Consider the following 15,318-nt stretch of genomic DNA (forward strand, 5'->3'; position numbering starts at 1 on the left):
CCCCCCCCCCCCCCCCCCCCCCCCCCCCCCGCTAGAGCTGCCTCAGCAGCTCCAACATGGTTTGCACTTTTAGGCAACCTTAATTTTTAGGAGAAATGTGTAGTTTGGATAAAGATTTATCACCAGTTCTTGATAATATTTAAGTCACTGCATTTCTCTATTTTGTTGAAATGTCGCTTTCTGTGTGTTCATTCTTCATTTACTCAGCCAATATCTTCTGAGCACCTAATCTTTTCAGGCACTCCTCTAAGTCCTGAACACAGAATACAACAGGCAATACCCTTATGCTCAGAGAGCTCACCGACAATAATGTGTGCAGCGCTTTAGAGACACCTGGGAATATAAGCACTTTTCTGAAACCATTTCTTTAACGAATCTAATTTAAAAATCCTTGATAAAATCTCTGCATGGCCTATACCACACTTGTAGATTGAATGTTAAGTGGTTGATTTTTAAAAATATAGAAATGGCTTTAAATATTTCCTGATTCTGTCTAATAATAAAAACTCAGCAAAAAAATGTTTCTTACCATGACAACTTGGTAAGGCTCTATTCCATCCAGGTCTTCCATCATCTCCCATGATACAGGTGAGTGTCGAATAACCTTGGAGAACATAACCAGCATCACAGTAATAGGTGACTGTTGACCCTAGTTTATAATCCATTCCAAGTCTTGTGCCATTCATTATATTGCCTGGATCAAAGCAGGACTCTCGAAGTTTTGCTGAAAAACAGTGTTGATATAAAATGAAATGCTTTAAGATACTATTTCCTTTGAAACCTTTAATATTTCTTCATTTCTATTTCTAAACAGATGGGAAAGTACCAGCACCCTTTCTGCTTCTGTTTGAGGGCTCAACGTACAAAGTAGCCCATAATCATACCTGACATTTTACTAATTCATATTGATGAGTAAGAGAATAAAATTTTTCATTAGTCCTATTAAGACTCATATCTAATATACAGTCAAGCATAGAGTTTTAGAGTTTATTAAAAATTATTATGTGCTATAATCCATGCATAAATATTTTAAATGAATTATTTTGGAAAAGAAGGACTTATTTCTTTATTTAATATTTATTTAAAAGCTCTTCTCCCAAATAATGTATACTCATTCCTTGTGACTGAACCAGGAAATGATACTACTGCTTATGTTGAGCTCGGTTCATTTCACCACTGGGAGAAAGGTAAAAGTTTTCTCTACCCTGAAATCATTTCTTGTAACCCATCTCCTCTAGTCATTCCCCATTCCTATCAGAGGTCTGCCCATTATCAAATAGCAGCAAAATCTTTATGACATACAAACCAGGATCTTTTGGAGCAGAGAGTCTATGTTAAAGCCAAGTACTTTTATTTATTTATCTATCTATTTATTTTAAGATTTTATTTATCTGTCAGAGAGAGAGCACATGAGAGCACACAAGCAGGGAGAATGGCAGGCAGAGGAAGAAGCAGGCTCCCCGTTGAGCAAGGAGCCCGAGGCGGGACTCCATCCCAGGACCCTGGGATCATGACCTGAGCTGAAGGCCCACGCTTAACTGACTGAGCCACCCAGGTGTCCAAAAATCAAGTACTTTTAAAGTTAACACTATCAGACACATTGAACATTAAGTCCATTCACAACAAAGGAACTAAAAGTTCTCTGTGCACCCAGATAGTGAACTAAAGAGAGAGACAGAACATTTTGAAAACATGTAGAGAAACAGAAAGATCAGTTCATCCATTTTTGGGAATAAGCTCTAAAACAAATTGTTGTTAACAGATCTGGGCAATGCCTTAATATTTCTGTTTTATTATTATTATTATTAGAGATTCCTTAAGAAATAGTACAAAAATGTAAGGGCCACCACAAGTTCAGGATAACAAATGTGATTTTCTACATTAGAATTTATTTTATGTTCATGGGAAGCCAGGAAGTGGGTGCATCTCTGCACATAACTCATGGAATCACTGGGATTTAAGTCAACAATATCTTAGTGTTTGGCTATCACAGAAATTATTTTATTGTAATATATCCAACTCTGATTAATTGCAACAGTAGGAATATATTTCTTCCATTTATAAAAGTTTACAGAGTTCAAAGTACTTCAATATTCATAGGAAATGAGGAGAAATTTGTGCTTTAGAAAGAACACTATACAAGATTTCTCCCAATTCAACTAAAGAGGAAATGGCAGAACCAAACATTTAGATGATTTAAATAGACTATCAAAGGAATGAAGTTCTGCTTTCTTTCTTTCCTTCTTTTTTTTCCAATAAGTACTTAAGAGCCCACACTACCCAACAAACTCTGGAAATATAGCAGTGGACAATCAGAATATATTCTGGCCAATGTGGCAATTACAGTTTATTAATTATAGTAAATAAATGCTTGTAACTGTAATGATTATGGCGTAAGGGGAAGCATTCAGGAACCTTCCTGAAGAATTGACATCTAAGCTGAGCATTGAGAGAGAAATGAGCTGACTAGGTGAAAGAGAGACAAAGCGCATGAAGGGGACGAGTGTGCAAGTCGGATAAACCTGATGCCTGAGTTTCAATCCAAAGCTAAATAACTTGATCTTATTCCAAGTGCACATACACAGATGCACACACATGAAATTTGCACCCTACATATTATTCAGAATTCACAATAAAAATCACTTCTCAATCCAACAAACTATATTTCTTCCCTGGTAAAATATTCACACAATATCATTTTCCCAAAAAGAACCAGTGGTGCGAATACTCAATTTGGTTACTAAGAATGGGACTTTAGGGCGCCTGGGTGGCTCAGTTGGTTAGGCGACTGCCTTCGGCTCAGGTCATGATCCTGGAGTCCCTGGATCGAGTCCCGCATCGGGCTCCCTGCTCAGTGGGGAGCCTGCTTCTCCCTCTGACCCTCCCCCCTCTCATGTGCTCTCTCTCTCTCTCATTCTCTCTGTCTCAAATAAATAAATAAAATCTTTAAAAAAAAAGAATGGGACTTTAGTGTTCCAGGAGTTGGTTTGTTTACTTTAAAAAGGAAAACTGTACATTGAGCCTTTCCTTAAACAAGCAGGGAAACACAACATAACTTTTAGGCAGATCAGAAACCTAGCATTTATAGCTGGCCTTCGTGAAATTGAGCAAAGTCCCTTGAAGGAAAAGGAAGAATTGAAGTTACTGTTTAAAAGGATTCATCCCCCCCCCCAAAAGGATTCATCCCTTTGTCAAGTGTAACCACCTAATATTCAACTTTTGAAAAGTTTGCTTTTTCGTTCTTTAAAGTTTTCCCAATAGTTTCAGTGCCATCTCAGGGAATCTATATTGCAAATGTCCTACTTTTTGAGGAAAGGGAAATATGGCCAACAAATGAAATATATTGCCTCTGCGACAATTTTATATTGCTAGCCTCATTTTGAGAGGATTCATTTATCTCATTATTGTGTTTACACATTACATTAAATCCTTGGTGAATAGCTTTCTATGAATAATACTGCCCTTGTTTATTTCCAGGTCTGCCATAGCAATTGTCTGGAAATTTTGGAAACACCCGGAGAATTCTTATGCAAAGGTCTAGGCCGTAGATGGAAAGGCGATTTGAGTTTTTGAAAAAAAGCAAAACAAAGCAAAACTGTGAGGCTGACAGGTTGATATTATTATTTTTATTAATAATTAATTTTATTTGCCTTCACAGTAGTTTGCCTACTGAATAGATCCTAGGCAAATAGCTCCTTTGCCTTATATTCTCCAAATAAAGCACGTAAGATGTCTGCTGCAAGATAAAGCATAAGCAATAAAGCTTCTATCTTACATATGGTTTTTTAAAAAAATTTTTACAAAGCATTTATTTTTCAGAGTTTTTCCACCAGCAATGAAAGTATCTTAAATGCTTATTTTAATGAAAAAAAAATGATATTAGAAAGCCATAAACTGTGCCTTGAAGAAGATTCAACTGGAAAAATTAAAACTTTACTATGCTCTTATTTCCATTTTATTCCTGAAAACAGACAGATGTTGAGATAATATATAAATATATTATATATAATAAGCATGTCTATAACACTATGAAGTTTTTTATCATACTTTGCACAAGACAGTGATAGTTATGTTTGTGGAATTCATATGTAATGATTGATTTATAAATAAATTTTTTTTCTGGGAGAAAAAGAATCATAAAAGGGATTTTACTTCAGAATTTATTCCCACATAGAGCTATACGCTCATGAAGGGACCATTATTATGAATAACATCAGTCTGTATAATCAAAAGTAGTTATATGTTATTTTTGGTTTTCAAGGGTGACCAGAGTATATAACTGCCTGTTATTTCCAGGATAGTGAACATGTGTGGATGGGTATATACCGGCTCGTATGAATTCAGCAACTAAGAACTAAGCTCCCTTCAAGATGTATATGCATTATATTTCCCTCATCGGATCATAATCAGTCCCATGAGGCCTCCCTATTATTAGCGTAAGAGCTCACCTAAGGCCAGGCGTCCCAGGGTGCTTTTAGAGAATAAGTATAAGCCATACATGTATCTCTTTTATTTTGGAAAATATTTCTGCAAGGGAAATTAAACAATTGCCCCCAGAATACCTCAGGGTAACACTGAAATGTAATAAGGTGCTCTGTGAAAAAAATATATCTTAACTTAAATAGGTATGTTAATTTAGAATGTAATTTATGAAACTGTTAGGGTTCCTGGAGCAGGTGGCTAACTTACACCATCTATAAACAACCAGTCATAAGTCTTCCACTGTACGTATTGGTGTCTATAAATTGGCAACCCCAGCTACCTAAAACACCAGCTGCCGGGAGGTCTCCTTCAGTAGCACGAAACTGTGTATATTCTCTCTCCATCAGAATCAATATATTTTGTAAAAGAATACAAATATTACTACTATGTGAGTCACATTTATATAAATGTTGTAATTATGAATATTTAAGACATACTTATTAACATTATAATCTAAAATGGTCTTAAAACAATGCAAATGAGGGCACTGTTTAAACTCTAAATATTTATTCCACTGTAAATTTGTTAATATTATATCTCACTGAAATTACAATGGAGACTAGGCCGGATTTGAACTCTTCATGGAGACATTGTTTTAAAATTAGCCAAACGTCTTCCCTTCAGCCCCAAACTTCTACTTCCTGCTCCGGTTAACTATTGTCTACAACATAAAAGCATATCCACAGTTTGCTTTACATAAGTGAAAAGTGCTATTCCTTCCAGAATCCATGTTAGCGGGCTTGTGTTTTTGCAATGTTCAAATATAGCATTGGTTCATTGCACAACTACTGTGTATTCGCACACAAGCAAAAATAAGATTCAGTGTCTGTCTTCAAGGGGGAAATGGAGAGAAAAATCTGAACACAAGCAGTGGTAACTATACTCTGGTGTGAGCTCTAATAGAAGTAGGTGTTGCTTTTAAATTAAAGGCCTGCTAAAAACATTATGTATTTAGAGTGAGTCAAGACTTAAAAGCTTTACTTTTCAGTGCCAACAGAACATGCTCAAGTGAAGGTACAGGACATGTATTACAAATGACAAAGGAAAACTCTTTTTACTATTCAGGGTCTCAATGCATATGTCAGTTTATTTTGTGGGGGGTGCATATTTTAGGAAAATTCTGAGGTTTCTCTCTATGGCAGAAATAGACATAAGGACCACTTTATTAGTTTTAAGAAACCAGACAATTAAAGAGGTAACATTTTTTGAAATGAGGATAGGAAATAGGCAGGCTGATGAAAAAGACCCTGGGGACCCTGAAGGGGGAAATAGAACTTCCCCATGGTTGAGAGTTGTGAGGACCAGTCCAGAGAATTAATTAGGTCGGATTTAGGGAGTGCCATGAACTCGATACTAACATCAGAAGAAATACTCTTCGGAGTATAAAATATAAGTATAAAATAAGACTTCATGAAATTGTGTCTAAGTGGGTATTGGTGTAGTAGCTAAGCATGTGGGGAGTAATTGTAGGGTCCAGAAAGACTGAAGTTCATGGCATGATTATGTATTTCTCTCTGTTTGTACTTTTATATTTTTATTTGCCTTTATTCTTAGTAGTAATAATAATTTATGTCATCTCCTATAACTTTTTCATAATCTGATCCTTAGTTTTGTCATTTGTAAAATAGGGGTAGCAATACTTAGCACCTAATTCTGTTACTTTAGTATTTTTGTTGCATTTTTAAGTGTACCTGCTCACAGGAAGGATAGAGATAATTCATTAAAAAGAGCTGATCATTGTACCTAGAATAGATTAGGTACATAATGAATAGTTTTGTCTTTTAAAAAATTTGCATTTGTGGCCCTTTTCCTAAGGCAGCATAAATCTTAGGTTTTTGGAAATAATGGGACATGGAAATGGATCAAGCTGGGAAATAGGAATGCGCATACAGTTAGCTAAGAAAAATGGAGAGTAGGCTTTATCTCAACTGCTTAATTACATGGATTTAGGAATGGCTACCTGGAATGTTGGTGGAGAAAGGACTGTGATGTCAGTTCCTGTTTCCACAAGACATAATGTTGGAATCAGTTAGTACCATCTGCCCTGAGCATGGTAGAATTAGTGGCATTTTTCCTGTATTTTTCCTCCTAGTGATCTCTGGAAATGTTTTACAATAGGACCTAGCTGTACTGACTTGCTTACAGTTTTCTTTTCTTTCGTTCCTTCTTTGCTTGCCTGCTTCCTTCCTCCTTTCCTTTCCTTTTTCATTTTTCCTTTCCTTTCCTTTCTCCTTTCTTTCTTTTTCTTTCCTTTCCTTTCCTTTCCTTTCCTTTCCTTTCCTTTCCTTTCCTTTCCTTTCCTATAATAGATATGCCCAAGTGTCTCAATGATCGCTCGACCAAGGAGATTTTTAAAAAAATAGTGAAGACATAAATATTTGAGAAATATAATTAGAGGGCTTAATTTAATGGATATATATAAAAACATTCACCCATCAATTAAATGGTGCTCTTTTTGCCTAGCACACAGGGACAGGCATAATAATTGACCATACCACAGGCCATACAGCAGTCATGCCCAGCAATTGAAATCATACATATCTTACCACAGTGCAAGTAAATTAAAAATGTATAATTATATATAGATTGCAATTGACATTATTTCTAAGTAACTTTTAAACAGAAAAAAATAATGCAGTGGTATTAGGACAAGTTTAGAATGATTAATAATGAAGCTCTACACTTTTAAAACTTTTGCAAAGCATGTAAAATAGTACTTAGAAAAAAGTTATAGCCACAAAAGTTCATATTAGAAGAGAAAAAAATCTGAATATTAATAAGTTAAGTATTTATTTCAATAAACTAGAAAAAAGGGAAAGAAAATCCAGAGAAAATAGAAGGGAATAAATACTATGAATAAAAGCAATATTAACACACATACTAAACAATGTTAATAAAAACATACAGCAACAAATAAAGTAAGAAAATACTGAAAATAGTTTTATGACAACACACTTGAAAACTTGGATGGATGAAAATAATTCTTAGAAAACAGACTTTCAAAAATCTAAGATAAAGTAGCAAAACTGGATAGAGATATAACCACTAAAATTCTACTACATCAAATCACCAAGTCCCTATTTTTACAGGGAATTTCTAGCAAATGTTTAAGAAACAGATGATTCCTAACTCATACAAACTATTCTAAATACTAGAAAATAAGAATGCTCCCAAAGTTAGGGGATTGTATAATGTTGATCAAAACTAGACAAAGACAATTATAAGGAAGAAAAATTATAGACTAATCTCATGGTAAGAGATCAAAGATAATAAATTTTTAATCGATGGTAATAAGCCCATGGCAATATATGCCATAATTACAAAAAATTAATATTTTAATGCACTGAAATCAGTAAAGTATAATAAAAGCAAAAAAAAGGAAATTGCTTTTATCCTATGAATGTGAAGATATTTTAATGTTAGAAAAAGTATAATATAATTTACCAAATTAAGAGTTTCACAAAGGAAAACCTTGTAATATTTTAATAGTTGAAAAAGCAGTTGATAAATTTTTTTTTAAAAGATTTTATTTATTGGGCGCCTGGGTGGCTCAGTTGGTTAAGCAACTGCCTTCGGCTCAGGTCATGATCCTGGAGTCCTGGGATCGAGTCCCACATCGGGCTCCCTGCTCAGCGAGGAGCCTGCTTCTCCCTCTGACCCTCCCCCCTCTCATGTACTCTCTCTCATTCTCGCTCTCTCAAATAAATCTTAAAAAAAAAAAAAAAAAAAAAATTTAAAAGATTTTATTTATTTATCTGTCAGAGAGAGAGAGAGCACAAGCAGCGGGGAGAAGCAGGCAGAGGGAGAAGCAGGCTCCCTGCAGAGCAAGGAGCCCGGTTCTGGTTCTGGACTGGATCCCAGGACCTGGGATCATGACCTGAGCTGAAGGCAGACACTTAACAGACTGAGCCAACCAGGTGTCCCACAGCTGATAAAATTAAATCCCATTATGACTAAGCAATTTTTAGTAAATCAGGAATGGAAGGGAACTTCCTATAATTGATAAAATACATATCTAGGTAATGTAACATTTTGGATAAGCATGTCAATTCTGGGATTCTGGAGCCCACTCTGCATCAAATCTTAGCTCTGCCACGTAACTGGGCAAATTACTGAACATGTTGTGCTAAAACTTCTTCATTCATAGGGGTAAAAGATTTTTACATGTAAATAACCTTGAAATGTCCCTGAAAACAATGAGTTAAAAAATGTTAGCCCTTATTAGCATTACTGCAACCAATAGTAAATATTATACTTAAAGGTAAAACATTAGATGTATTCTTTTTAAAATCAGTAATGACAAAAAAAAAAAAGTCAGTAATGACAGAACAATGGCTACCACTGTTTTAATTTGATGTGGTATTGAATTTCTTACCCTGATCATTAAGCCAAGGGGGTGAGGGGTGGGGGAGCATATAGACTAGAAAAACAAACAAACAAACAACCACAACAAAAACGGAAGTGTCACTGTTGGCATAGAAAATTCAAAAAAATCCGTAGAAAAATTATAACTAATGAAAGACTTAAGCCAGTTTGCTAGAGACTAAGTAATTACAAAAACCCATGTATTAGCAACAACCAGTAAAATCTAATAAAAAGTATGATTAATTACAATGGAAACTACAAGACATTTAAGATTTAGATGAGAAAAATTTATAAAGAAAATTATAAACTATTACTGAAAGGCAACGAAGAAGGTATGAGTAAATTGAGAGATAGGTCATAATAGTACATGAAAAGATTAAATATCATACATACTTCTAAATAATTTATAAATACAATGCAGTACCAATCAAATTCAACAGACAGAAAGAACTTAATTCTAAAAGCAAAATAGAAGTTAAAAAGGTTAATAGACACCAAGACCATTTTGAAGAGGATAAGGTAGGGTACTCTGCCTACCTCATATCAGTACTTATTTTAAAGCTATAGTCGTAAAAAAAAAAAAAAAAAAAAAAAGCTATAGTAGAGTGCTCATTATGGTTTGCCTGGATAGCCAGCTAGTTGGGTCCTGCCTGCCTGGTGTATGGTGTGGGGAGGCCCTTCCACATGGAGAGATTGGCATGGTGCTTAAGTTCAACCCTGCATTAAGACCATAGTTAGAAGACCTAAACTTCTCCAGAGTCCTCTGGTTTGGAGCAGTCAACATTTGCAGAGAGCCTCAATAAATAGCTGGCAACCCAAATCCTCACTGTCTGGTGTCAAGCAGCTTGTAAATTCTTTCACTGATAAGGCCATTTTCTTACTTTCGTCTGTAAGATGAGAGACTCATAAAGGGCTCAGCCTTTCCAATGTAATGAAATCCACATCATTTCTATATCCAGTAGATAACATGGCCTCGGCATGCATTCCTAAATTTTGTTGGAGTTATTGGAGGATTCCAAGCATCTGTATATTGCTAATTTGTGAGTTTTCCCTCTCCCTATGAAAGCCTTCCTTAAACCATGCCATGTAAAGTTGTGGAATTAATCTTTACTTCTTTTGATAGACTTGAAGAGACATACCCCCCGTTCCATGGCAAATGCAAAAGGAGTTTCAATTGTATATTTAATATTATATTTCTTAAGACAAGAATAAAGAGATCTGAAGCAAATATGGCACAATATTAAAGTTTGTCAGGTTGGAGGGTGGATACTATGAAGTTTGTTTTGTTATTCTGTATAATCTTCTGTTATTGAAAATATTTCATAATAAAAAAAAAACAAGTGGTAACAAATCCAAAATATATATTTTTAGTACTCAACTGATAACTTGAGATAAATTATCAGTATATTATTTTTGAACTCACTTATTGGAAAAAAATTTTAATTTAAACAACTAAGATCTATTTTTTCTCATAGTCATAGAATGAAAGTTAAGAAAAATATATTTATAAACATCCATAGGCACTGTAATTCATTTAAATACTTGCAAAAATATTCTAAAATATTATAATTATCACTATATTTTATTTTCTCTATTCTGAATATTGACACATTCAAATATCTTTAGACACTTTCTGAAATGTAATTATCAGTAGATTTTGTTCTCCTTATCACTGAGAGTAGTCTCTGAATAAAGATGAGTGAATCTTCAGCTTCCAAAAAAATTTTTGTTTTTTTAAATATTTTGTGGTCTTAGCCAACTACCACAATGTACTAATTGCTAATTTGTTTGCCTGATACATTTCCTTTGGTAGTAATTAGAGAAATGCTAATTTCCTTCTCACTGATAGGAAAAGTCTACAGTGAGAGCCCTTTTATAAGATGAATTGTAGGTAACCTGCATTAAGAAATACACAGATAACTAACCACTGACAATGGCCAATATAGAATTATTTTCCTGCATAAAATACAATCTAAATCATGCTGCTGAAATCTAATGTTCACATTTACCTTTATATTCTAAATGAAATCCAGTGTAACTAACAGATCCATCACTCCGAAAAGCCAAATGCATAGTATTTGAGCTGCTCTCTATTCTCTCTGGTAACTTGCTGTCTTGAAAGCTTCCAATCAGCGGGCTATTACTGTCTGGTCCATCATATATATAAAGGAAGTCATAGTTAGGTTCTATGCTAAAACTAAAAAAAGAGAGAGGGAGAAAGAGAGAAAAGGAATTGGAATTATTACTGCTAAGGTGTTAAGTGTAATAGTCAATAATCATATATTAATTCAGTCAATATCTTTAAAAACAACAGACCTCATCAACGAAAACTAAGTTGAAAATTTACCTGGCAACACATTGAATACAAATATCAAAGCAGTGCAAAAGAGAAAAGACATCTTGATATTTTCAAATATTTCTAAGTTGTCACTGTGTCTACAGGGAATACAAATGATAGTAAGGCAATTTCTAATGAAAGGGTACGAGGTTTGGAGTCAGAGATACTAAGTTCAAGCCTTGCTTCTGCCCTTGTTAGCTACATATACTTAAGTAAGTTACTTTATATCCATTAAACATGGAGGACAACATCTATTTTAAAAATTTTTCATCCAGATATTTTGCATCATGAAAATGCAAATTTTTTTCTTTGTCAATGATACTATTTGACTTGAACTTCAAAATTTACAAGCATATTTGCTGTTTAAAATTCAACTCTATGTATCCGATTCAAGCAAAAGTTTGAAATACAAAATTTACATTTAAATTACTCAAATGAAGTCCTGCACATTGTATTAGGTATTCTTTTTCCTGAAAGTAAATATATTTTCTTCTTTTAGAACTTGATGTAAGAGAAATCAAACCAACACCCTGTTTGTCAAAATTAAATAATGTGTAAATAAGGACATTTTAGCATGTAAATTATTCAAATCAGTATTTTGATATTCCAGATTTGCCTTAACAACCTTCAAAAGTATGATAATTGTCCCATAATGATTATAGAACCCAAATATTTAGAAGCCAAGGACATGCAATCATTTATCTATTACCTAGATCATACTGTGGCAGAGAAAAGGATGGACTCGGTTGGGTCATTAAGAAAAGTCAACAAGTTCGTGATATTAAATAAAACCAGTAAAGCTTGCAATTGTTAAACATCTATCAGTGGAATAACTATCTTGTCAAATTTTATCATCTTTGCATATAAATAAGAAACTTGTAAGGTAAGAAATGTTCTTTCCAAATCTACTGGATTTATAGAGGTTAAATTTCCACAACAATTCTAAATCTTTATATACGCATGTATAAGGGACAGGAATCCAGCTAGTTTACTTGTGCATAAATAGTGAAGAAAGACTGGTGTAATGCAGGGTTTCTAAACTTTAATAAATAAGGGGCCCCATAACATGAGAAAGTTAGGGGACCACCACATTGTTCTATTCTGTTTAATTTATTCAGTATCTATCTTCATTAAGTCTAAATCAATTAATTACTTTTGAAATCTTTTGGTGGGTATAAGGCCTAAATTTTGGTAATTTTTGCTGTAATATAGCAGAAACCAGAGGATAAGGCCTTATTTTGTTACTACCCCTCTGGGGTAAAACACAACCTTTTTCAACTACATTTCTTTCAGCATTAAGATTTAATGAGTATTACAACTTCCTTACCTATATTACTGTTGGCAGAATCACTAGAAGCAAGTGCTTTATAAATGATATAGTCGTATGTATTATCCTCAGAAACCCAAAAGCCTATTTAACAATGGACTGAGGCCCATTTCTTTTTAATTTCTAGTTTGGGCCTAAATAAGTACTTTGAAATATTGCTTTGTAACTTCTTTAAAAATGGGAATAAAACAAAGAAGTCTTTTTTTTTTTTTTTTAGGAAATTTTAGAATCCTAGCTGAATTGACTATTTCTCCTGAAAAAAAAAAAAAAAAAAAGGAGAGTACATTCTAATAGGACATTCTATTTTATAAGGCAGTTTCATAAATATTAACTTGGTCTTGTCAATAATCCTGTGGTATAAGGAAGGGATTATCATTTCCATTTTCCCAATGAGTACACCAAGGCCCTGACTGTCAGTGATCTCTCTAGGGTCACATAATAAATGACACAGCTGGAAATCAAATTTAGGTCATGTGTTTCATCTAATACAGCCTTCTACCACTCATTTATTAACTACAATAATTTTATAAGTCCACTAAGGCCTGTATCATTCAAATTGACATTTCTGCTGTCTGTACTGCCATTTTCTCAACTGTAATGATGAGTAAAATAACCTCAGCAAGTTGTCTCATAACTGGGTTCTGGCGTGTAACTAACATAACTATCACTGTTGCTTTGTCATTACCAATTATCAATGTATTACTACAAATTATAGAAATAAAAAGTCGGCATATGTATACTTCTACAAATTTTTATGACTTCAAATTGTTTTTAAACCTGGTTTCAATATAATAGAAAAAAGTATATATTTAACCTTAATATTTTACGTAAACACCAAGCAGCTTTAACACGCCAGCAGGAGGGGCTGTGTTACCAGCGCCAAAGCACATCAATCTTGGACACTGAAGATTAGGAACATTTCTGCTTAAAGAACTCTTTGAGTTGCTGATACCTAAACCCTCCCACTGAAATATTAAGGGAAAGGGTTAGACCAGGTTTTGTGACAATAGGTATAAGTTCTCTGTGAAGGAACAGGTTCATTCCAAAAAATAACCAACCCGAGGTAACACAGATAGTGGTGGCAGAGTTTGGGCTCGAAGTCAGCCACCTTCTGTCCCACACAGGAAGCTGGATCCTCGGCTACATCAGTACTAAGCCTACCCTGCAGTTGATGTTACTAACCAACATATGTAAATTCTGGAACACTCCCAAGTAAAGCTCTATCATGAGACAAGTTACGCTGAGAAATCATATGGGAACGATTCATCTCTTCTCTGTCAGCTTGACTTAATGAGATCACCATAAAAACAACAGGTAGAATACATGTTTTCACAAGCTGAATGGTAATGTTGCACATATGGGTATTTAGATACTACAAAAAGATTTTGGGTGGCACACAAATAGAAGAAAAAAATCCTGAGAAATAGTGACCTTTTAATCTTGAGGTTTGGGAAAAACTGAATTTTTTGAAGCAGCGATGGTAAATACAGGGAGAGAGGAAAGGTTATAAAGAGATCACATTTCATGAGAGACAATAAACCACTCGACCTCTAACATGCTTCCTCTACCCTGAAATCTGGTGAAGGTGCTCACCCACTAGCCTTCAGAACCACACAGTCATCTACACGATTACACAAGGCTGCAAACTGCTGAGTGCAAAGTATTGGTACTGGAATTAATAAAGATGAATTAAAATGGCATATACAAAAATAAAACTTTGCCTAGTGCAAATGCTAAGGTAAAATGACAAGAAAAGATTTTTTAAAATGTAGAAATGTACAGGAACTCACCTGATAAATGCCAAGGAGATAACATAGTCTGTGTTGACGGTGATAGTCCAGTCACAGTCCCTGCTATGGGGATATGGATGAGGGAAGTTTGGTGAAAGAATAAAGCCTGAAGATCCTGTTAAATTGCCTCCACAGGGTGCTTTAATTCAAACAAACAAACAAACAAACCCTTAAGTGATTAATAAAATTTATTAGCTATCAAAATTTGTATAAACACTTCTCTAAAAAATTCAGAAGATTTCATACACATCTGACTCTTTCTAGTATTGGATGGTTGAGAATACTGTATTGTCTTTCAAGAAAGACCATTAAGATATTAAAGACATATGTACATAGTTACATTGAATTTAGCTTCTTCACTGGCTTCAAAATTACATATGTACTTCCCTCCCTTTCTAATACTACTTTGTTTCATGTAAAAGATAAGCATTGAGAAGAAGGGTATAGATGGTTTTCCCATGGTTGCTAAGAACAAATATCAAGCTTGCAGGAAAAAGTTACAAACAAAACAAAGAAAAACAAAATCTCTAATAAGTGGAATAATGGGACATGAGATAGTTGGCTCATTTTCACATCTTCCCTGGTACCTTTTCTTTATGTATTTATGGAGGAAGAGTCTTTGACAATACTGAATGAGTGAGAATGGATAATTATCTGTGAATCTACAGCATTTTACAATAAAACACTCTTACTGAATGTTACCATATCCCTAAATTCTAGTTGTCTGACTTGTTGATGAAAACAGACACATACTACAGTTATTACAGCCCCAAACAAAGGTTTCAGTAACACTTTGATAAAGAGGCTCCAAAACTTGTCAGTGAAATTCAAAGAATACATTCTTTAAGGGATTATTGCGAAGTCTGTATTTTTTTAAATTTTTTTAATTATTATGTTATGTTAATCACCATACATTACATCATTAGTTTTTGATGCAGTGTTCCATGATTCATTGTTTGCATATAACACCCAGTGCTCCATGCAGAACGTGCCCTCTTTAATACCCATCACCAGGC

General features: G+C 34.3%; 1 protein-coding gene across 2 annotated transcripts in view; it reads right to left on the minus strand.

Annotated features, from left to right (window-relative positions):
* The window catches only part of CSMD3 (CUB and Sushi multiple domains 3), a 1,160,890-nt gene that overhangs the window by 247,083 nt on the left and 898,489 nt on the right, over positions 1-15,318 (minus strand). For both annotated transcript variants that reach the window (XM_081816413.1, XM_081816412.1), the window contains 3 exons: positions 14,303-14,441; positions 10,857-11,044; positions 530-724 (listed from right to left, as the gene is read on the minus strand). In XM_081816413.1, the coding sequence (XP_081672539.1) occupies positions 530-724; positions 10,857-11,044; positions 14,303-14,441 (522 nt within the window). The remainder of the gene's footprint in view (positions 1-529; positions 725-10,856; positions 11,045-14,302; positions 14,442-15,318) is intronic.

Source organism: Leptonychotes weddellii, chromosome 4 (assembly GCF_054177405.1).
Source record: "Leptonychotes weddellii isolate Sample4059 chromosome 4, ASM5417740v2, whole genome shotgun sequence".
Taxonomy (NCBI): Eukaryota; Metazoa; Chordata; class Mammalia; order Carnivora; family Phocidae; genus Leptonychotes; species Leptonychotes weddellii.